The sequence below is a fragment of the Oryctolagus cuniculus genome, chromosome 3 (genome assembly GCF_964237555.1).
Source record: "Oryctolagus cuniculus chromosome 3, mOryCun1.1, whole genome shotgun sequence".
NCBI classification, from domain to species: Eukaryota; Metazoa; Chordata; class Mammalia; order Lagomorpha; family Leporidae; genus Oryctolagus; species Oryctolagus cuniculus.
In genome coordinates, this window is record NC_091434.1 from 90170413 (window position 1) to 90195262 (window position 24850).

The 24850-nt window shown below is 41.0% G+C and overlaps 1 protein-coding gene across 48 annotated transcripts in view; it reads left to right on the forward strand.

Moving 5' to 3' along the window:
- The first annotated feature begins 1419 nt into the window (after nucleotides 1-1419).
- The window catches only part of NEB (nebulin), a 217416-nt gene continuing 193985 nt past the window's right edge, over nucleotides 1420-24850 (forward strand). For all 48 annotated transcript variants that reach the window (XM_070070870.1, XM_070070875.1, XM_070070876.1 and 45 more), the window contains exons 1-11: nucleotides 1420-1610; nucleotides 2232-2311; nucleotides 2822-2886; nucleotides 6090-6131; nucleotides 8558-8761; nucleotides 11154-11261; nucleotides 11744-11848; nucleotides 12520-12624; nucleotides 13997-14101; nucleotides 18361-18465; nucleotides 24722-24826. In XM_070070870.1, coding sequence (XP_069926971.1) covers nucleotides 2851-2886; nucleotides 6090-6131; nucleotides 8558-8761; nucleotides 11154-11261; nucleotides 11744-11848; nucleotides 12520-12624; nucleotides 13997-14101; nucleotides 18361-18465; nucleotides 24722-24826 — 915 coding nt within the window. In that variant the 5' untranslated portion in view covers nucleotides 1420-1610; nucleotides 2232-2311; nucleotides 2822-2850. The remainder of the gene's footprint in view (nucleotides 1611-2231; nucleotides 2312-2821; nucleotides 2887-6089; nucleotides 6132-8557; nucleotides 8762-11153; nucleotides 11262-11743; nucleotides 11849-12519; nucleotides 12625-13996; nucleotides 14102-18360; nucleotides 18466-24721; nucleotides 24827-24850) is intronic.

The following is a 24850-nucleotide window of genomic DNA, read 5'->3' on the forward strand; positions in this document are numbered from 1 at the left end:
AGAGCCCTGCCCTGTCTAATTTTCCCTTTAACAACACCTTTTAAATCATGTAATGAAACGTAAATCCCAATTCTTTTAGGTTGCAGCTACCTAGTGAATGATCTCATATTACACAAATATCCCTTAGTCATAGACCTCTGAGAACACACATGAGCAGTGAAGGTAACAAAATGATGTTGAATTTCATTCACCCCTATTGGAATCATGGAAAGGGGAGAGGTACATATGTTTGAGACATAAGATTAGTTCCCAAGATTTAACGAGAACTTTTATGCTATGTTTAGTTTCAAATCCCCATCAAGATGTGAGTGGCCCAGAGGGTTTTGTCTGGATTCAGGAACAACCCAGAGAAAGAACAGTTCTTTGTCCTGCAACAGCTTGTGATTTCTGATGCCCTGTGTCAGGACACAGAGACCTATAGACAGAATTAGATTTTAAATTTTAAAAATAGTTCAGGGGCAAAGAAAGCACAAGAGTGAGAGTTATGAAGGTACTTCAAGAAGTTCCTGACAAAACTGAGTTAAAAGTTTACTGTAGTTTAAAACATGTTTGAAATCCATGCAGTTTTTTGAGGATACACATTTCCCGTGTACATTTTGTAGTACCTCTGTAATATGGAAATTGTGATAATTTTTACAAAATAAATTTTAAATTCTGACTTGCCCAACAGGGCAGTATTTCCTCCTGGTAATTTACTGGTTTCCGTTTTATCTGCTCTTGCTGCTCAGAAATTGAGTCTTTTTGTGCTGCATTCACACTTTGCTTCTAGGATCCAAGAGTCAGCAGATTTAATGGAATATCAGTAACCCAGGCCCACTGAAGATGGATGCGAATGTCTAGCAGCTGGCCTTACCTTGAGATGTTGAAGGCAATGAGTGTAAGGATTTTAATGAGGGCAGTGATTTTTGAATGACTCCCTGGTTCGGGAATAGGAAAATCAGGAGCCTAATCTCTCTACGCCCTGTGGATACCTTACCTAGTGTCTCATCAAATATTTTCACCTAAAACTTCAGTCATCACATTTTTAAAAATTGATATTGCCAATCTAGTGTTTTCTAGATCTTAATTCCTCAGCTTCTCTCAGTATCAACACAGGTCATTTACCTGTAGCTCAGCTTTGTGTAGGTGAGAACATTTACCTGGTCACCTTGAGAGGGTGAGAACGGTTGCCTCCATGAAGACTGGGCAAAGGACGCAAAGAGAACAGTTATGGGAGGGCCAAAGCCTCTCAAAGTCATGGTCATTTTCTCCTAAATTCTTTTGCATGTGTATGGGATTGAACAGAGCCACAGTAAATGAGAAATTAACCCTGAATTTGAACCTCAGAGCCTGGGAGTTAGGTAAAATTCTGCTGCATTTCAATAGTTCTAAGCAAGCAATTTGTTACCCTTTATCCTTTAGTGGAATTGATGAACAGGTGGTTTTCAGAAGATCACTCAGTATATTTAGCTTCTGAAATTTGAGCAAGGCAAGCTGTGATTGGCTGCTCCGGTCACATGATCATTCAGAGACCAGGCACCACGCTGGCTCTCAGCTCTTGCCTGGGGTGCTCAGGAGGGGAGAGGTGGGAGAGGCTTTGCTGCTGAGGAAATCTGTTTGGTAGATTGAAGGTAAGGCCAGCTTCTGCCTGTTTCTGTCATGTGCTTTCAGGAGGCCGCCCACCATGTTCCCTGAAGTATTGTTCAGAGTTTTGGGTCATAACTGGGGAACGTGGTGATGGAAATGGTGGCTAGCAAAGTCTGTAGCCCCCTGCTCCCCCAAAGCCTACTAATTCTGACTTGCAGAGTGTGTGATGAGGGTCAAGTCCTACACTAACTGACTTATGGCTCAGCCAAGTTGGCTGTCTTGTCTCTCTCTCTCTTTTTTTTTTTTTAATTTCTTGCCTTCAGTTTTTTTGCCCCTAAATGTATTAGTAGGAAAGAGATCTATATTTTCTATGCTCCTATATTTATCCTGTTCCACTGGGCTTCATGTGCCTCTGAAGGAGTGGCAGTTTCGCTAGCTTAACAAAACCAGCCACCGCGGGGGATTGGTTTACATGGCAAACATCTCTGGGTGAAGGGACAGCTGCTCCGAGTCGTCATCCGCTGGTAGCCAGCGTCCCATTGCCTGGTGTCAACGGCGAAGGCCTTGAGCGGGCCTGTCGTTACTTCCCGAATTAGAAGCGCGGGCCAAGACCTACAGTCTTACATGTTCTTCAAGCAATGCTCTAAAGCCTTGTTACTTTTCAGGTTTGGACAAGCGCTACGGAGAGAGAAAAATTCATACAAGCCAATGGTGTTCGGGAAGAAAATAAGCCTGTTGCCTTGAGGTTGCTCTTTTTCATTGAAAATTTATCAGCAGATTTCTTTTCATGTGCTGTGGTGTGAATCATAAGATATGTTACGTACAGTGAATTACAGCAGTATAGAAAACCAAATTTGGTGTGATAAGTTCTAGCTTCTAAAAACCAGACTGACCTCCTTTTCAGTAAAATTTTTGCCTGAAAAATGTTTCTTTTTTTCTCAAGTGTTTGCAAGTTTAAATTCTCTCTTCCTTGAGTCCCAAATCCTTCATTTCCTTAGTTCAATTTGCTTTTACAGCTTTATCTAAATTGTTCACGTAGAAATAGCTTTACTTAACCCATTACTGATGCAATAAGGAGAAAGAAATATGAGGCTTCATTGTATGGACCTACATTTTAAAAATCTCCCTAAGTCTGCAAAAATATATAAATATCTAGAATAGACTAGATTTTATTTCTGTTTTTATGATGCTATAAAACAATTTCTGTATTGGGGATAGATTCTAATGTGTTTTCATTTGTATGGCATATGAAAAGTTTGTAGGTGCCACTACTACTCTGGGAAAATGGCAGATGACGAAGAATATGAGGAGGTGGTGGAGGTAAGATTTAAATAAAACAGTTGACAGCTAAGTGGTTTATGTAGTGACAATCAAAGTCGTGTAGGTGAAGTAATCATTCGCAAAATACATCATCTATTATAATTCCACAAAGACTCATCAGTAAAGCCTAAGAAAGGAATATTTTACGTTCAGTTTCACTATAATTATGTGAGAAATAGAACTGAAAGGAAATATCATTGTTTCCTACTTTTGCTTTTCTTTAAACTCCCAAAAGAGAAAACCCCACAAAGTATAGGTGGGTTTTAGTTTGTGATCTAAAACTGCTTTACTCCCCACTTTGCAATCTCACTGATCAAAGGGACAGAGGTGATGAAGGGAACAGTCTGAACACCGGGCTGTTTCTCAGCATAGTGACAGGAAAAAGCTACTGCTTACTCTCGGCTTCAGCTTGTTGATTATCTATAGGGCAATGTGGGTTAATTATTCAGAATGATCACACATAGGAGGTTATCTACATATATGAGGTATTATACATGTATACGTGCATGCATGTACACAGACACAAACACTCATGAATAAATAAACTCATGAAGGTCATACATGACAGTTGGGACCACACTCTCCCAGCTACGCCATTGTATTCACCCGAGAGAACAAGACTAGTGTTTGCTTTTGGATTTTAAATAAGAACAAAGACCACGTTAGCTTGAAATATTTCCTCCAGATTATTAGTAGACATCTGACACACTTTACAAGCTTGTTACTTATTTTATATTTAGTTTATATCATTTTGTTTTTATCATATTGCAAATTTTCCTTTCACTTCACATTGTAGAAATAAAATCTAATCACTTGGGACTACAATCTGCATAGATACATTGCCATGAATCTAAGAGTACTTAAAAAGGACCAATTAATTATGAATATATAAACATGAAAACCTGGGACTCTTGGAGGTGGTTTTGAAAATCTGTTTTTTCAAAAGACGGAAATTAATGACTAGAGCTGCTCGGAATAAATTCCAGATGAAAGTATCAAGATTAGTCTCCGGAAAATTATATTACTGAGCAATCTATATCTAGATGAATAAAATTCTGTTTTATTCTACAAATAAAATTGCTGTTGTTAGTGAAGGGTATGGATAAAATGCACTCGTCATATAGAATTAGTCTCATACAATATAACAGTCAGTCTCTCTGGTTTAAATGTAGATGGTGACATTCTCCATCTTCAATATTACCACTAGTGAGCATTTTACTTATGTTCCAAAAGGTCAGACTAATAGGTATCTAACACACAATTGTAAATTAAATTGTCTTCCCAATGACGATAATACCAGGAACAATCTAAGCTTCCAACTTAAATGTTCTTTGTCTTCCTTAAAATAGTTGTGTTCGTTTTCCCTGGATATTATCCTTAGTGCTAGACTTGATGGATTTAACTAGGTGTCATAAAAACGGAAGGTGCTTTTTTGGGCATCCTATCCTTGCCATTTTACTCTCATTATTGTTTCTAGTTCTGGCCAGCAGGTGCTAAACTAATAGGCTACCCACCAGACAGTGCTGAACCGAGGTCTTTTTGACCTTAAAAAAGATCATGACAGTGACATGAGGCAGATGAGAAAATGGTTGGGGAAGAGTTTAGAAAACAGAAAGAATCTAGCTTTAAAAATATATTTCATAGGGAGCTTGGCCATCTGAAATGTATTCTGTCACTCTTTACTCAAACTTAAACTTGGAAAGAAAGAGAAAGAAGCAAGGATCTAATTAGTGGCACAGCTCTGAAAAAAAAAAAAGAAGTGAGATTTGGCATACAAGTGAATGCCAACCGTTTGGATAATGTTGCTGGTTTTGCAAGCTTATTTCTAAGATGTATTTACCAGTTGTGAGAGCCCAGCAATGGTGAAATTGAATGGCTCCTGAAATACAGCTTTTCCTTGGGTGCTAAGAAAATCCAAAATAGTTACGAATCATTCATTTTGGTCGCTGATGTTTTGTGTGACCAGAGGAATGACTGCAAGTAGTGTTGGCATCAAACAGTATTTCCTAATATCTTCAGTGTTGAAATGACAAATATAAAAGAATAATTCTCTATCCTGAAGAACTCATGATTTCTGTTGTTATGGGTAAGGACATGCAGGAAAAATATGAGACTTTAAAGTAGCACAAGAACATGAAGGCACATGAATGAGGGACACTAGGCAACTTTTACAGGGGAGTAGAACAGGTGGCCTCTTGTCAGCAGTGACACAACTGGGCCATGGTCTGCTGCACCGAGGGCAGAAGGAAGGCCACTGAGGGACATCTTGACTCTCAGCATTTTCCTTCCTTTTAGAAAATGTTCTGTTGGCACAGATAAGAAAAAACAAAACATACAATGAGATGCGTTTTGTGGACTGAGAAAATGAGCTGAGCGTTTCGTTTTTATCCCTTTTGTTGTGTGCCTTGGCCTGCAGGGGCCTTTCCTTCTCTGTGCCCTGCAGAGCGAGACATGGATGGGGCAGAATTCCACTCCCCTTACGCATCTGAAACAAAATGTCAGCCAGTTTCTATGTGCATCTATTTATTGCTGATGATGTCAGACGTAGAACAAAAGTAGACTCTGTCTCAGATCCTGGCTGCAGGCATCTCGGAGCCTTCAGCAGTAAGTAGCAGCCTTGCTTCCCCATGTTACATGGTGGAGTCTTCTCACTGGCTTCCTTCTTCCCTTGGTGTCTACAGAGCTTCATCTTAGCACCTGTTTGGGGCCATCACACTGTTGAAAAGGACTCACCCAGGACTACGGAAGAAGTTCTTGTTCTTTAATATGCAGAGGGGTAGAGAAATAACTGAGATGTGTGTATGCTTTTGGATCTTATTATTTCCATGATAAAATCCCTTGAAACGTTTTGTTTACACTGGGGTTTCTGTTTCGCTGTTAGCAAGCAGTGAGTCTTATTGACGCTCCTCCTTGTCCAACCACACACTCAGAACACTGTTCTTGACGCCGTAAAATGGCTTCCCCTGATTGGATAGCAGCCCACGACACCTTGCTCGTCTCTCTGCATCTCTTTGCCCAGTTTAATAATGCTCATTTTAGCTTTCATGGGGCTTCACGTGGTGAAAGTGCAGGCCCCCTCACTTCCGCCTTTCCTGTAGCTATTCCAAGCCAGCAGAGCTAGTGAAGGGACCTCAGTGTGCAGCAGAGACAGAGGGAGCTGGTTTTCTCTGGTTCTCAGGCCACTGCCTCTGCTCTATTCACAGTACTACACGGAGGAGACAGTTTATGAAGAGGTGCCCGGAGAGGTAAGGCCCAGCCACGCCTGCATGGACTGCGTTCTCATTGAAGCACAAGGGAACTTCTCCTCTCTTAGACTTCCCGGGGCCACGGAGATGGCCAAAAAGCATTTTCTGAGTGAGAGTCACTCACCTATCTATGCCCAGACACTGGTGATGAAAGAACAAATATTACCTGTCGACTGGTGGTCTCACTGTTGATGTATCCAAGATGGCAGGGCGTGGTCCCTCCTGTTGATCACGTGTCATTTTCTGTGTAGACAATGCTAATAAGATTAACATCAGCGGCTGTTCTTATTCTCCCACTGCAGCAGGAGGGATGGCCTAGGCCTTCTGATTGGCTTAGGGACCAGCTGTTTCATTGTGGAGTCCCATCTTTGCCCCTAGCATGGTGGCTCTCAGGCTTTGGCCCTGATGACACAATGAATTGCTACTCAGATTTTAACACTTGAGAATTCTGAGAAAGCCATGGCCATAAATATTCCAAGTTGGAACTCCCACCAGCCCTGTCTCGCTAGGTGAAATCCATCTCCAGCGCTTCATTTTCTGCATGGAGTGGCTTCTCTTGGAGTGTGACGAATTGGGATGTAGACAGCTAATTCTGAAGCCTGCACCCACAGCCTGCAACTGCATGAAGCTAACATCCGTATTTGCTCTCAATTGGTTAGTTTCTCACAGTAATCCATGCATTAGCCGTAATGGGCAGGCAGCAACCTGTTAGCAGTGATTGGACAACACTAAGGGGAGTTTTCATGGATGTACAATTTCCTTGTTAAATTTTTTTTTCATTATTGACATTAAAACTCTCCTTTTGGTACAGATGATATTAGTTGTGAATGAAATGATATTGTGAGAGGAATTGAAGACTTGGCTGCCTATCTTTCATTTTCAAAATGAAAAATACTATTTTCATTTACTTGAGAGGCAGAGCAACACACACACACACACGCACACACAGGTTTCCATCCACTGCTTCACTCCCCAAATGCCCAGACCAACCAGGGCTGGACCAGGCTGAGGCCAGGAGCCCAGAAATCCATTCAACCTTCTACATGGGCACCAGCAGCCTAGGCACATAAGCTATCATTTGGTGCTTCCTAGGTGCATTAGCAGGAAGCTGAATTGGAAGCAGAGTAACCAGGACTTGAACATACACTTTGATAAGGGATACGGTTCTCTCAGAGACCTGGACTACCTTCCACTGCCTTTCCCAGGCTACTAGCAGGGAGCTGCATTGGAAATGGAGCAGCTGGGACACGAACCAGTACTCAATGGAATGCCAGCATGGTGGTGGCTTTACTCACACCACAATGCTGGCCCCCATTATCTTCTTACATGCAGTGCTTTTTATTTTAATTTACAAGTTATGTATTTGAAAGGCAGAGACAGAACAAGCTCCCATCTGCTGGTTCACTCCCTAGACACCCGCAACAGCTAGGGCTCTGCCAGGCCAAAGCCAGGAGCTGGAAATTCAGTCTCCCATGTGGCTGGCAGAGACCCAGCTACTTGAGCCATCACGTGCTGCCTCCCAGGATGTGTGGTAGTAGGAAGCTGGAGTCTTGAGCAGAATCAGAACTCAAAGCCAAGTGCTCTAATACAGAATGTGGGTATCCCAGTGGTGTCTGCATTGCTGCACCGGATGCCCACCCCAGCATGCAGTATTTTTAACCTTGGTCTAGACTCAAATATTAAGTCTTCTTTTCTTCTGGAATAGCCTATTGTCAGAAATGGTGATTTTCCACCTACTACATACGCAAGACTATTGTGAGAATAATTCCCCATTACGTTGTCGTCATTAGTCTTGTCCACCCAACCATTTATTAGTGTTAAGGGCACTAATTTTACATTAGTTTTTAACTAAGTCTAGAGAATGGTAGTCACTTATAATATTTTAGCCATTTTTGTTTTTTCAGTCTGTTATTCTTTGTCTCATACTACAGTGGAGAATGCCTACAGAACAAGCAACTCATTTTTTCTTGATTATTTAAAAGTTAATATTAAAGTCACTAATTTGAGCTTTATTCCTTTCTCTTAATCTTTCATCCCCAAATTCCAAATTTGCTTTTACTTCAGCCAGACAACTTAAGAAGATTTTCAAATGTTGGAGAATATATTATTTCTGATTTTTGTGCTACCTTGAAGTGTTTGAGTGGCTTTTTGTAAATGTAATGTTTAGGCTGTGTTGCAGATTAACAGAAGTAACCATTTCACTCTGTACTGTCTCTGAGGATCAGTGTTCAGATTTATGTAACCTGATAACCTTCATGAGGAAATGGTGTGTGGTTTCTTGCTTTGACCTATGTGGGATATGGAGAAGTAACACCAGGAATGTAAATCTGACTCAGAACTAGAATAATGTATATTAAGATCATGGTCCCACAGGTTTTTTTTTTTTTTTCTTCCATAACAATATTAACTGTGTGTGAAAATTTCAGACGATAACAGAAATCTATGAAACTACGACAACAAGGACCACATCTGACTATGGGCAATCGGAAACTTCCAAACCAGCGCTGGCGGAGCCAGCACCGGCAAAGCCGGTGGAGAGGAAGAAGGTCATCCGGAAGAAAGTGGATTCTTCAAAGTTCATGACCCCCTACATTGCACACAGTCAGAAAATGCAGGATCTTTTCAGCTCAGTAAGTTCAAAACAACTTCTGACAACCTGGGTTTATTACTGAGAAATCACTGGTCTGTTTGGGATGATGGCTAGATTCTGTTTTTTAGCTTTGTATGAAAACAGAGTGTACTTTGCAGTAATATAAGCTCTTTATTATGACTCTTGGATTTTCCTTTCATGTAATTCATTTGTACCATTGCAGCATCAGGGAAAGCTTCCTTATTGAAATTATTCCGGCAAAATGGTCAGTTATAAAACATTTATTAGTATTTAATCACTCTGAGTTAGCCAATCTAGAATGATGAAATCAGAAATATAGATTTGATGTTAGTTCATTGAAACTAAATAACTTTGTACACTATTTCTGAGCAGAAGAGCCTCTTTTTACCTTTTTAAAGATTTATTTATTAGAAAGTCGGAGTTACAGAGAGAGGAAGGGAAAGGCAGAAAGAGATCTTCCATTCGTTGTTTCACTCCCCAGATTGCCTCAAACACCAGGGCTGAGCCAGGAGCTTCTTCCAGGTCTCCCATGTAGGTAACAGGGGTACAGTACTTGGGCCATCTTCCGCTGCTTTTTCCAGGCCATTAGCAAGGAGCTGGATTGCAAGTGAAGCAGCCAGGACACGAGTCGGTGCCTATATGGGATACTAGTGTCACAGATGGTGGCTTTACCTGTTACGACACAATGCTGGCTCTTATTACTTATTTGAAGGAGGGAGGGCAGGGAGAGGTGTGGGGGGGGGAACAAACGCATGCTTTTCCACTTGCTGGCTCATTTCCCAAATGCCTGCAGCAGCCAGGGCTAAAACCAGGCTGAAACCAGTAGCCTGAAGCCCCATGTGGGTGTTAGGAACCCCAGTACTTGGACCACCTTCTGCTGCCTTCCCAGGCTCATGGGCAGGAAGCTAGGTTGGAAGCAGAGAAGCCAGGACTTGAATCAGCACTCTGATATGAGATGTGGGCATCCCAAGTGGTGGCTTAACCCACTGTGCCACAATGTCTACTCAGAGCCTCTTAAACAGACAAGCTAAATGTGTGTAAGAAGAACCTTAAGAGGTTAGAATAGTGAGGAACATGTAGCTTAGAAAACTAAGGGCAGACTAAACTCTTTGGAATTAAGGACCAGAATGTGTGTGCCCTAGCACAAGAGTTTTTAACTGGGACCACACAATGACTCCTTTGGGACCTTTGAAACAGCCTGCTCAGGTCATTCTGGTTAAATTGTTCTGGGGCTGCAGCCTGTGCAGAAGGAGTTGGAAAAGCTGCCTGGATGATTCTAATGTGCAGGTTGAGAATCGCTTCTCTTGATGGTTCATAGTCCTTGGATTTCCATATCCAGTGCTGCAAGTTGAACTGATTGGAAACTGATTTAGATCCATTCCCATGGATCTAATTTGTTAACTGTCCATGGTGGGCTGAGGTCTGACTTGGTGGCTTGACTGCACTTCCTCTGGAGGCTTAAGAAATGAAATATAGAAGAATGCTGGATTATCTAGGACTGAAGTTTATATCAAAGGCATCCTGTTGTGATTGGCTAATGAATACTCACTTTTGGTTAAGTGTTAACTGCTTCACATTCTTAGGTCAATTTCTTTTGTAGATTCTTGAATGATCTAAGACTTAGGTTCCTAAAACAAGATTTTAATTCCTCCTTTACCACTGCAATATTCCACAAAGAAATTTTTTGCCAATTTGTTGCCAAAAATCTCATTAATTCAGACCCTATGATCCTAGAATTTTGGATATTCTGAACAGAATGCTGGCAAAGGTCTCTGATAGTTTCAAAGTGGTTGGTAACAAGTAGTGTAATTTAAATTGTTAACCACTCCACTGCCTTTGAAGTTTTAATGATGATAAGTTATGCACATTATTGTTAAAGCAAGAATTTCTTGTATATTTACCAGAAATAATAATATTGAATTCTGTTACACAATAGTCCCTAATTCAGAGTTTCCATTAATTCAGCTAGTGTCCCAGCTACTCAAACCACTGAGGGTTAGCTGCAACTTCTGAATGAGTATTTTTGTATTATATTAGCAATCAGATCTTTACAGACTCAAGTTCTATGTTTTATAAAACAATTGAAACTCAGGTGATACACACACATACACATATATGAATTTAGACAAAAAAAAAAAAACCCTCAAGAGAATCATTTTAGGACACTTTCAATAAAATAAGCTGTAATGAGTTTCTGCTGTCTCCAGGATCCAATTGTGTTTAGGAAGAGCAATTAACAAATCTATTTCAGTATTCTTAAGAGTCAGGGAAGGGAACAAAAAGAAAGCTGTTATAACTGATAATTGTAACTTGGAGTTTCTTCATTTTTAATCAGGTAGGGATGCGTGTGTTGCCTGAAATTCCTGCTGCTACTTGTCAGGTTTTAGGCTAATATCTGATATCCTTTTCAGAATAAATACAAGGAGAATTATGAGAAAGCAAAAGGACAGCCATATGCCAGCACATCCGATACCCCAGAACTTCGCAGAATCAAGAAAGTACAAGATCAACTCAGTGAGGTGGGCTGCATCACAGAAAAAGGAGAAAGACATTTCAAAAATATGTGATCACTGCGGGAGGAGAGCTCTAAGTATTTGTAGGGAGCAAGGAATGGAATTATTGTTGAATTATTCCAGAAATGCAGCACAAGCTCTGGTCGCAGTTATATTGCTGTAAATGTGAACCCAGAGAGACTTCTAAGGGTGTGGCTTAACAATTTAGTTTGAGTGGAAACTGTGAGATGGATGCTCCAACTCAGTCAATGTGGTTCTCCATACTGGAGGGCGGTGAGGCCAAGAAGCAGCCACCAGCTAGATGTTTAGCCAGGAAAGCAAATAAGCTGTAGATATGGGTGCTCCAAGGATCTTTGAAGATTGCCATTTTCTAGCTAAAATGAAGAGATTTTGCTTTATGATACAAATTTTTAGTCATTGGGGTTAATGCTCTTTAATACTACATATTCATGCCTGTCGTGAACTCTGATTATGCATTTCTTTTGTAGGTTAAGTATCGAATGGATGGCGATGTTGCTAAAACTATTTGTCACGTAGATGAAAAAGCAAAAGATATTGAACATGCAAAGAAAGTGTCGCAGCAAGTCAGTAAGGTAAGGACAAGGTGGGGATGACTGGGGTATGAAACAGTATATGCATTGCTTCTGCCTTGTCTAAGAGGGAAAAAAAACCAGGCAGGCCTGATCCTGCTCAGAAGTCCTATAGGCAGTGTGAATGCAATGCCCACATGCACCAGGAAGGCTACACAGATGACCAAGGTGGTGCCCACAGAAGCTATGGGTGGATTAGAGAGTCCATGCCCTGCCCAAAGATGCAGCTGGAACTCAGCACCAGGCAGTCACTGCAGAGAACAGTCTCACGTCACTGGAGTCTCTTATTTCTTTTTAAAAGCAGTCAGGATCTAGATTTTTATGAGAAATTTTCGAATTTCAAGTGTAGGCAACTAAATAAAATAAATTTAAATACCATGCAAGTCAAAAGAAACATGTCTACCAGCCAAATTGAGCCAATGACTGACTGGTTGCCATCTCTGGAAGGGATCTATAGCGAATCAGAATCATGATTTAGTTCAAAACATGAGAATTTTCAAGTCAACACTCAATAAGGCAGGAAAAGTATTACAGGATGTTGACATGGTCAGTGTTCCGGTAACATGTCAGCAGCCTTCATGTGAGGACACCTCTGTGACTCTACCTTTTTTCTTTAAATCCTCATGCCCTTGGGTGAAGCATCAAGCCATTGACACTCTGCTGTTTCTATCTAGGTTTTATACAAGCAGAACTGGGAAGACACCAAGGATAAGTACCTGCTTCCCCCTGATGCCCCTGAACTTGTCCAGGCCATTAAGAACACAGCCATGTTCAGTAAGGTAAGGGCCCCTGCTCCATCACCAGTACTTGGTCTTGTTTTTGTTTTTTAGATTTATTTGAAAGGAAGAGTGACAGAAAGAGAAATATCTTTCATCTACTGGTTCACTCCTCAAATGGCCACAACAGCCAACTCTGGGCTAGACCAAAACCAGGAGCCAGGAATTCCCTCCAGATCTCCTTCATGGGTGGCAGGTGCCCAAGTACTCAGGCCATTTTCTGCTGCCTTCCCGGGTGCATTAGCAGGAAGCTGGATCAGAAGTGGAATAGCCAGAACCTGGAAGGTCACTACATGGGATGTTGGTGTCATAAGAGGGAGCTTAACCAGCCATGCCCTACCAGCCCCTCCGTCTCCACTTGAGTCTTCCTGTGTCATCCTACCAAATACACTACAGCAGTACCTAGTAAATGCATGGTAATCCAGAATACAGTCCCCCAATCTTTTTTGTGCGTAACCTTTAGATATGTGGGAGTGTAGGAAAGGGGCTTGGCAAGGAGGGGCTGAGAGAACTCTGGGACAGTGGACTGGAGACAGTCCTTCGGGAACTTGAGCAACCCAGTGGGAAGTGAATAGGGATGATGAAGATACGCCTGGCAAACAGCCAAGAGAGCTGCATAGTAGCTCTGTAGACCCAGTGTTGTCACTCTTATGACAGGTTTATTTTTGTGACAGAAACTATGTGAGCTGCCTCCTGGCTCCTCATAGCCATGTTAGCACTTGTTGCAGAAGGCAGGAAAAGTAATAGAGAGGACATAAAACACATCTTCCCCACCCAGAATGAGATTTATTAGGAGAAGCCAGAGAAGTTTTTTTTTTTTTTTTTTTTTTTTTTTTTTTTTTTTTTTTTTTTTTTTTGACAGGCAGAGTGGACAGTGAGAGAGAGAGACAGAGAGAAAGGTCTTCCTTTGCCGTTGGTTCACCCTCCAATGGCCGCCGCGGCCGGCGCGCTGCGGCCGGCGCACCGCGCTGATCCGATGGCAGGAGCCAGGAGCCAGGTGCTTTTCCTGGTCTCCCATGGGGTGCAGGGCCCAAGCACCTGGGCCATCCTCCACTGCACTCCCGGGCCACAGCAGAGGGCTGGCCTGGAAGAGGGGCAACCGGGACAGAATCCGGTGCCCCAACCGGGACTAGAACCCGGTGTGCCAGCGCCGCTAGGCGGAGGATTAGCCTAGTGAGCCGCGGCGCCGGCCCAGAGAAGTTATTAATAAAAATGACTTGGATGGATAGCAGGGGAAGTTATCTGTGAATTTTATTTACCTTTTCTGAAACCTTGCCCTTGGTTCTTTTTGCTGTTAATGGATGAGATAAAGGCTCTGTATTTCATGTAAAAATGATCTCACCTTCTCATACCTTTTCCTTCTTTTCCAATTTAGAAACTTTACACTGAAGATTGGGAAGCAGACAAAAGTTTGTTTTACCCATATAACGACAGCCCGGAACTGAGGAGGGTCGCCCAAGCCCAGAAAGCGCTCAGTGATGTAAGTGCAATCAGTAGCTTTTAGGAAGGTGGAGTCAGGAAAGCTAGAGTTCAGAGGTGCAATGAACATGTGGTCAGAATACTACTTTTAAAGAGACCAGATTTCACAATGCAGAGGACAGTACCTAGAAATATTATAATGATGATGTCTTATTTAAGTTAGATATAATTTATACTTTATATTAGGTACAACTTAGTCCCACTCCCTCTTCTTAGGTGATGACCCTGAGTCTAAGGTCATGCAGAGAGTGAGTGGCAGAGTCCAGAATTATGGTCCCAAGGCCAATGTTCCCAATGGAGCCTGTGTTCTCTTTGCCCTTGGCTCTGGATGATGGTGGTAAAGGAGAAAGGCATTTTAAGTTGAGGGAGCATGGAAGCAAAGGAAAAGAGGTGAAATGAGTCTGAACTTGTAGGGGGAAAAGAAAATGATTGAGGTGAGTGTCTAGTTTGGGAGCAGCAGGACCTTGAACTGGACATAATAGCTTTGACATGATATGGCAGGCAATAAAAGGTGTCATAAGACTCTGGAGAAGAAAACAACATGACAATATAGACCCTGGAGAAATTTTGGGAAATATGATAGATTGGGACTAGGAAAAACTGGGAATTGTGATAATTTGTAGAAGTGTATTTTAGTGATACATGGATCTGAGAGATGATGGGCAAAGGAGTGGCAGAAAAGAATCTGAAGGTAACAAGTATCAACAAGCGTTAATGACATCAGATTTGAGAGATGAAGGAGAGAAAGGATCCATGGATGAGTTTCTGTCCACAGACTGATGGTTTGGGTGAATAAGGGTAGAGATGTGTTAGTGGAGAGGGAAGTAAACTTGAGATAATGCAAGGAATATTCAGATCAAGGCTTTCTATGGCTAGTTTGGAAATTTAGCACCATTACATAGTTATGAGATCAGAACAAAAGTGATAGCTGAAGATAGGAGAGTGTGCAGGGGAGGAAGAATGACCAAGGGCAGGGAGCTGGAGGGCACCACACTGAGGACATCTGGAGAGGATCCAGGAAAAGGATAAGGGAACAACAGAGAAGTTGAAAGGGAACCAGAAAATGCTGTCATATGAGTCCAGGGAGAAGCTTCCAAGAAGACACTTAATCTCTTGATACCTTCCTTTGCCCATAAAATGGAGAGATGAAGGGTCATCTCTATGCAACTCTAGTGCTAGGGACTTTGAATGATTAAAGTTGGCCACATCTTTTTTGAGATCTCACAAATGAAAATGTAATGAAGGAGAATAAACATAAGGAAGTAAAATTTTCTCCTTCTTTCTTTTCAAAGATTTGGCAATTAAGATACAGCTTTTATTTTTAATATAGACTGAGTCAGCACAAAGTGTCACATTACCAGTATGCCTATTAATACTGTTGAATTTCTCCAGTGCCTAAGCAAGCTGTTGTCCCCACAGCACATTACTGGGTAGACCCTGAGATTTCAAGTGAAGAGCTAGAGTTTAGAGGTTCCCTCTTCTTTCCTGTACCATTGTTCTGGAACCTCTCAACTCTGGCCATCATGTCTTCCTCATTATCTAAGTAGAGACTAAATACTGTAAGCTGATCCAGAGTCCAGAATTCTAGCTAGACAGACTTCTGAACAAGGTTCTTGAGAAAGGAGGATTTCCCAGATTTGATTTCTCTGAAACTTCTTGACAGGATGTCATATTTAATAAGCACTTTTCCTGCTTGAATGTTGCTTTCTCTCTACAGACTTACCCAACCATGGAAAATCCCAATGCCTTACACCTAAAATAAAGTCTTCACTTATTTAAAAGAAAGTAAGCAGTGGAATTTCCATAAATAGATTTTAAAGTTTTTTTTTTAATCCTGATTGATTTAATGTTCAGGAAATCCTTTGTTATAGGATTTAGGTAGCCATTGGATAAGATATTGCTGTACTTGGTTGAAGATGGTTGGGATGCTGAAACTATCCAATTCCTTTATTTTATAAATAAGAATGCTGCCATGTGGAAGGAAATCCAGTCATAGAACTCTTCCAGTTGCATAGTGGAAGAGTTGGGAGGATAATTCTCTTCAGTTTTCCCTATGGCCTTCCTGGGAAGACACACATTCAGAAATCAGTCATTGACTCCTCACTGTAATAAGGAACTATATAGATTACAAAGGTTCCCAAAGAGAGTCCATGTCCTCTGCCATCTCAGGGCCCACAGTCCAAGGAGGTACAGACATGCAAGCAACCAGTTACAATGTCATCTGATAACTTTTTTTTAAAAAAAAGATTTTATTTGCTTATTTGAGAGGTAGAGATACAGACAGAGGAAAAGACAGAGACATCCTCTGGTTCTCTCCTCTCAAATGTCTACAATGGCTGGAGCTGGGCCAATCTGAAGCCAGGCGTTTCTTCTGTCTCCCACATGGGTACAGGGGTCCAAACATCTGGGCCATCTTGCACTGTTTTCCCAGGCCATAAACAGAGAGCTAGCTCAGAAGAAAAGCAGCCAGAATACAAGCCAGTGCTAATATGGGATGCTGGCACCGCAGGTAGAGGCTTAGCCTCCTACATCACAGCACTAGCCCCTGATAACTTCTTAAAAAGAAATCATGATCAAGTTGAGTTTGATCTTAGGAGAAAAATACTTTGTCTGCCTCAAAAGTCAGGGATGGCTTAGTGTCACTCATCCCGAGACATGAAGAAGGAGCAGAAGTTTGCAGAGAGATGAGGAAAATATAGAGTTGGAGTACTCCATGGAGAAGGAAGGGCATGGATGAGTTCCTGAGGCACCTGAGGGCTTTGTGTGCCTGGGGAATCTCTAAATAATTCTGCATTACTTGAAGTAGAGGTCAAGATTTTTGGATGAAAATGAGGAGTCAGTAATGAAGAAAAAAGGAGAGCAAGAATGAAGGGATTGTATGATTCATGATTACTTTAAAGTGATAGAGGCCAAAGGAAGGGAAAAAAATAAAGGAGATTGAAGATGTGAGGGAAAAAAGGGGTGACTAATAGAGCCAGGTACAAAGGGAGCCTGGAGGGAGTAGCATTCGGGGCACAGGAGTCATGCCCTGTCTCCCTCTGGGTTAGGACAGGGGTGGGAGAGGCAGGGATGAGTATGGGGAAAGATAAGCATCTGGTCTATCTTTACTCTATAAAAATGGAACCTGAGAGTTGTTTGGGAGACTGAAGTACAGTGTTGGGGCCTTAGAGTAGCCCTGAGAGTAGAGACTGAGCAGAAACATATAATAGAATGTTCAAGCTTCATTGAAAACAAGTGGCAATTGGATACCACAATGTCAGAGTGTTGAGTACATAGTCCCAAGCAAGTTGCTCACGGAACATACCACTGAGTAGGCACACAGATTTTTTTTCTTTTTTAAAAAAGATTTATTTATTGACCTGAAAGGCAGAGTGATAGAAAGAGAGAGAGAATGGAGAGAGAGAATGTCTTCCTCTTCCTAGTCCATTCTCCAAATAGCTACAATGACAGGCTGGTGCAGCCCAAAGTCAGGAGCCCAGAGCTCCATCTGGGTCTTCCGCCTAGGTGACAACAGGTACTTGGGCCATCTTCCATTGCCTTATCAAATGTGTTAGTGGAGAGCTGGTTAGTGGATCAGAAGTAGAACAGCCAGGACTCAAACTGGCACTGTAATGTAGGATGCCAGCATTTCAAGCAGCAGTGTAGCTCACTGCACAATGCTAGCCCCAGGCATGTAGATTCCAAGCTAAATGCTTGGTTCAGAGATTCACTCCCTTGTACCCTCTTCCTCTTAACCCTGTTAGTCACCTTATCATTGCCCGGTTCAAAGAGTTGTGTGATTTTCTTTAGTAGCACTCAGCATCCCAGGTATAAGAACAGAGGAAGTATGTGGTTGAGTTCATCCAAAGATGGGGATTTTTTAAGGAAATGTTATAAACAGACAAGAGTTTTGAGTTGAACATACTGGTTAAGACAGAATAATTGCATGATTATTCATGATTCATTATTCATGATTATTTTAAAGTGATAGGGGCCAAAGGAATCACAAGTCACAGGATGGAAACAAATGGAAGGAAACAGAACCAGGCCATGGAGTCCTAGAGAAAGGGGAAAATTCAAAGCAATAAAAATCACCAGCAATACTGAGAGCAAGGACATGTAACATCTCTAAGGACAAATCATGACAACACAGTACACTAAAATTTAAGACTTCAAATGAAGATGAATATATATATATTTATTAAAATGCAAACTAATGGAACATGCGAAATAGAATAATTGTCTATGACTCACAAACACCCTTGTCTTTCGTTTTGTCAGATTGTCTACAAAAAGGGTCACGCTGAACAGCAGACTCAGTTCACATCTCTAGCCGATCCTCCAGATATAGAATTTGCCAAGAAAGTAACCAATCAAGTGAGCAAGGTAAGTAGAGCCAGGACACCGTCTCCTTTAAAAACTCTGTTTCATAAAGGTAAACCTAGAAATGAAGCACACTCAGAATTTTTACATGTGACCACCTCCCCCCCAAAAAAGCTATATGGATGATCATAATGAACTAACAAATGTTTAGCTAACTTGATGAATCAGTAATTGACAAACGTGAAAGTCATGTTTTGAAAACAGACCCATTTTATAATGTCACTTGACATTTCTCCTTATGGGAATAATATGCAGTAATAGAGTAATCATGCAACCACATGCTCCCACAAGGATCTGGTTTAATTCAGTGTGAAGATCCCGTAGAGTTTCATGTGCTCAAAAGTAAGAATGCATGAGTGGGCTCCTAAACACAGCCTAGTTGACAACAGTGGGCAGTGTACCTCATAACTTTTAAGGCCCCAGCCAAGAGCTTAGTTTGCCTATATTTAGGTTGGCAAACTAACTCCGAGGAATGCAGCCCTGACAAGGAATGCAGAGAGACAAATGTGCAACAGATGAATAGGCCTATGAAAAATTCCTGTTTTAAATTGCTCCAAATCAGGCCACTTTCTCTTGGGTTATTGCTGCTTTTAAACCTTTCTTTGCACTCTCTTAGAGGTCAGTCTCAACTGCTTCAATTTTGATGGAATTTCAATATTTCTGTCTTGTCTAAATATTTTTGAAGGAAATTATTTGTCTAGTAGAGGACAGAGAAGAAAAAATATGAATCATGAAGTCTATTCAGGGATGCATTTGTCTGATATTGCAGATTGCCTAACTGTGTAACTAGGGGCTTTTTGGATAAAATAGCTGGTAAATATGATAAAACTTCACTAGCAGGAATACCACCAACCTGAAATTTTGCCTGGGGTTAAGCAGAAATTAACTTTAGAACTGTGCAGAAAAAGATAGTCTAGTTAAAGTGTGTATATTTTAAAAAATATTCAGGAAAAAGACAATTTGTGTTTTTGGAATAAAAAGAAAAAGATATTTTCAAGCAGTCACTTAAAAAAACAAGTCTATTTTTAGTTTTCATTTGAAGCATATTATAAAAGATATCTTTACTAGGGAAACAGTCTTTCATCTCAGCTGAGCATGCAGTGTGGGTCCTTGAAACTGATTTTTAAAAATCTCTTTCAAGCCCCTCTATAGTCATTCCCTCCACTAATTCAGGTTTGCAAGTTAGTTTAGAGCTGTACATTTCAATATGGTAGCCACAAGCTAAGTGTGACGATTGAGTGTGTGTTATGTGACTATGACAAGGTGAGTAGTAGTCAGTTTGGGCACCTACAACAAAATACACGGGGTGATTTAAGTAATAGCATTTATTTTTCAAAGTTCTGGAGTCTGGAAGCCCAAGAAGAAGGAGTCAGTTCTTCTGAAGGCCCCTTCCAGGCTTGCAGACAGCTGCCTTCTTGTATCCTTGCATGGTAGAGGCAGAGAGGAAGTTTCAACTCTTCTTCTTCTTTGATAAGAACACTGACCACAGCACAAGCATGCCACCCTCATGACCTCACTGAAACCCAATTACTTCCGAAAGGCACCACCTCCAAACACCATCACTTTGGGTGTTAGGGCTTCAACACATGAAGTCTGAGGAGACATATTCATTCTATTACACAGAGTCCTATAAATGAGAGATATACTGGATCTTGAACCTTTGCTATGAAAAAAGAATATGAAAGAGCTCATTAGTTATTTTTATGTTGATTACATGTTGGAATGATAACATTTTGGATCCACTGGGTTAAGTAGAAAATATTTTTAAGGTAATTTCGCACTATTACTTTTTACATTTAAAAATATCTTACTAAACTGAATTGCATTTTATGTCTGTTGGACTGCCCCATGCTTCTTGGATAAAATGGCCATGTCAGTACTTTGAAAGCATTGCCAGACTTGGATTTGCCCTAGTAGAATAATCATGGGCTAAGAGATAGATGGCTATAGATGAAGATTACCAGATTTGGCCATGGTGACATTTTACATCCTAGTCTTATCCAGATTTTCAAGTTCTTAATGATCATTGTGCATCCAAAATAATAGTCAAGTTGAGGAGAAATGCTTGTGATCAATAGCATCCATCCAACAAGTGAGGCATGGGCTGCCAAGAGTGACTTATCTGTAGGCCTCTTTCCTTCTTCTGATGTCTTTCCCACTGTCAAGATACTTTGATCCTTATTTCAGCATCATCATATCCTCTTTCCTTCCAAAAATAGGTAAAAATGTGCTTTATCCACTCACCCTTATGCATTTATACTCATAGTATTTCTTTGTTGAATTATGTCTCCCTTCCAATTCAGATGATAATAACCACATCTTTGCCATGATTGTATTAATGCTGTGTTCTGTTCACCAGCCTTCCTTATTCCACATGTCAAAATCGAGTCTCTCAGCTTTGTCTTTGGCCAAAGTCATAAGCTATATGGCGCATCTTCTACTGGCTCTGCTGCATTTCGTAGCTCTATCAGAGATTGATATGCAAGCAGAGGTGTTCCTATAAGCAGGCATTCTAGGCGAGGAAATTATGCATGCTCTGATCAGTTCTGTGTGCAGCACTGGAAGTCCCTTTCATTTCTCTATGCCTGCCTCTTTAGTTCCCCCTAGATTCATAATCAGAAAAACACAAGATTAATGTTGGAATTTCTGGTTGATACACAACTGGATTCTAGAGTTGTTTTCTTTAAAAAATTCCTTCAGTGACACATTTTTCTACAGCATGAAGATGCTGGGCTGTGGTTCTCTGAAACCATGGAAACTCTTCTACCACACAGAATTAGGAAGACTCCCATTGAGTTCACCAGAAGAGATTTGATTAATTCAGAGAGGCAGCCCTGGGCCCACTATGGGCAATAAAAATACCAGTTGGGATGCCTTCCACCCTTGAAAGGATAGCTCTGCTATGAATACAGCCATTGTTGAGCCACTCAAAAATAAAGAAAAGTATGCTTAACTAACTTCTTATTCCTTTCCATTTGATGACCTCTTAAAAACTGCAGCTGCAAATATGGAAAGTAGAAAAGGAAGCCATATGTTAAGACAGGATATAAGGGTGCCTCATTTGTGGATCTGTCTTCTGGGGAGGAGGGGCTATGGTTTGGGAGAGCAATCTTTTTCTATGAACATGTGGTCAGCCTCTTACCACAGAGGGTGTCCCAGAACTTGTCATGGACCCAATGTGCTTTCTTCTATTAAACTAACAGATAAAAAAAAAAAAAAAAAAAACCTGGAGAAAGTAAAATTGATTCTTTTCTCCAGGACTGTTTTGCCAACTCACAATGCAACAGGATGAGAGAGAAGTGTTAGCGATAATCCTTGGAGTTGGGGTTGGGGGAGGTTGGGTGTTGGATAGGAGAGTCTCATCTCCTTGTGTCACACAACATGCCAAACCTGCAGAGTGAGGCCCCTTCGGCTGGCAGAGAGGGGCCCTCACAGACTACTCCAACCATGACTTTACTCAGCTTCTCTCCTACCTGAAAATGAAGGGAAAGGTCATAATTTTTCCTCAACAGTTAACACACTGCAGCCCCCTCCTGTGTAGTGCAGATCTTCCCAGATTTGGGCATAGCCCCAGGAGGGATCACTGAGATCGAGAGATCCATCTCTACCTGATCTGCAGCTGGTGGTTGGAAGGAGGAAATAACAACTTAGGGTTCATGACAGGTAAAAAAAGAGGAAAGACTTTGGATAAGGGGCCTGACTGGTCTTAAATTCTTGCTTTGCCTCTTGTTTTTAAAGTTTTTAATTTATTTTCTTTAAGAGGAAGAGACAGACAGAGCTCTCCCTTCCATTGCCCAAACAGCCAGGTTGAAACCAGGAGTCCAGAACTCCCTCTGGTTCATCCACATGGGAGACAGGAACACAAGTACTTGAGCCATCACTGCTGCCTACAATGGTGCACATTAGCAGGAACCAGAATCAGAAATGGAGTCAGGACTTGAACCTGTGCACTTTTATATGGGTTGCAGGTGTTCCAAAGCATCTTAACTGCTATGCCAAATGCCCACCCCTTGTGTTTCGTTGTAAAAACTTTTTAAAAATTAGACATTTATTCCTCATTGTGAGAATCTATTATTCAGTTTCCCCTAACAGATCTTTATACACAATACCTATTTTTAAAATAACAGTTCAGGAGCCGGTGCTGTGGCCCAGCGGGTTAGCACCCTGGCCTGAAGCACCAGCATTCCATATGTGCGCTGGTTCTAGTCCCAGCTGCTCTTCTTCTGATCCAGCTTTCTGCTATGACCTGGGAAAGCAGTAGGACATGGCCTAAGTCCTTGGGACCCTGCACCCATGTGGGAGACCCTGAAGAAGCTCCTGGCTCCTGGCTTTGGATAAGCACAGCTCTAGCCATTGCAGCCAATTGGGGAGTGAACCAGTGGATGGAAGGCTTCTCTCTCTGTCTCTACCTCTTTCTGTAACTCTGTCTTTCAAATAAATAAAATAAATCTTTAAAAATTCAAGGATACTTTGAAAAGTTCGTAGAAAGGTAAAATTAAAAGGTGAACTTATTTTTGTGAAAAAATTTTGAGATTCAAACATAGTGCTTTCATAAAATACATTTCCATGAGGCCCCCTTGTAACTGCTACTTCTCAAATCTAAAATGCATGACAAACTTCTCTGTATGTCAGGTTTGATAATGCCTGGGCCCAGTTGCTCCTCTTTTGGCAACAAGCAGGGGGAAGGATAGCAACTCTCCAAAAATTGTAGGTTAGATCTTAACTCAAAGTATGTGTACATCAACAACCTTTGAAGTTGTGTTTATGGGCATTTCATAGTTTTCTCAGATTATTGAAGAGTTGCATGCATCACAACAAGGTTAGAGATATGTCTGTAGATGCTCTCAGCAAATCCAAAATCAATTTTATTGACTTCAGTTCTTTAAAGCTTCAAAAGAGGAGGGTAGGTAAATTAATACAAATCTTAGCAAATATTTCCTTTGAAGAATTGTCTCTTTCTTGTACACACACACGTTTCTTTTCTTCAGAGTTCTTTTCATTATGATAATAATGTTTATTATAGTTGTCTAGCATTTGTCTAGCATTGTGCAAGTAATAAAACACTCTTTAGTGTATGATCTTATTTAGTTTTCCCATCAGTCTTCCATAAATATTATTGCCAGCACTTGTGATTGAGAAAACTGAAACTTGGAGAGGCCAAGTCGTACCTTTAGGAGTGAAGTCTTAGGCCCAGAGCTTCCAAACCCAAGGCTCTAAAATGTTTAGCTATGGAAACCAGTTGGCTATTAATTGCTATATTTACCCTCTAAGAAGAGTATAAATAGGTCTTCAAGAGGACTGGGCTTCTTTTAACTCGGGTTCGTTGGTTCTGCACATCATTCATCCTTAGTACTTTTCTATTAAAAGAATGCCAGAAAGCAGCTTCTTTTTTTTCTGGAAGGGTGTATGTCATTAAAGTCTACTAACATTTCACTGAGTCGTGGAGGGGACTTGGCTCTCACTCAGCTCTGGATGTCACTCACAGGCCCAAGTTTGAGGTTGGGTTAGGCTATTTCTACTCCAAGAACATTTAGGCCAAATTAGTTCAAAGCCACATGTCATGGTCTCACTTTAGGTTAGTATAGTTGAACAAACATTCATGAGGTAACTTCCACATGCTGCACTTTGTGTTAGATTCAGAGGATATGAAAATGAAGATATAACACCTGTCCTCCAGGAACTCACAGCCTGGGATTTAAGTGGGGTAGTACTGGGAGTAAGATGGGGCAATTCTACTTTTGAGTTCTTACATTTTTAAAAATATGAATGAAGAGGTCTTATTCATTGGCCCGCCAAATTAATTTTATGGTGATGGTTGTTTTCTGCATAACTAGGGCTTTTGGAAAGGCTTAGAAATGGAGTTCATTTGATATGGAAATCTCAGGTTGATAAGTTTTCTTGTAACCAAAATATAAATACAGGATGACTTCTGAGTCTTACTCAAACATGAAGGAACTTCTGTAAAACCACCTGTCTTTGCCCCTCACAACCATTTCTCAAATAAATATTAAATAAACAAATACCTAAATTTCTAAATGAATTAAGTCCCTAAACTCAGTAAGGGGAGAAGTAGTACTTTCTTTCCCATTTTCTATTTATACCCACTCACCAACATTTCTCGTTGGTTAAATCCACCCTACCCTGGAATATTTATTGAAGACATCTATTAAAGACCCAAGAACATCCAAGTCAGGATATTTTTCTGTCTTATTTGTTAATACCTGGTTTTGCTTATCTTCATTTTATTTTTTTTCCCTAGCAAAAATACAAAGAAGACTATGAAAATAAAATCAAAGGCAAATGGAGCGAGACGCCTTGCTTTGAAATTGCAACTGCCAGAATGAACGCTGATAACATCAGCACTGTGAGTAGGAACAGACAGCTGAGG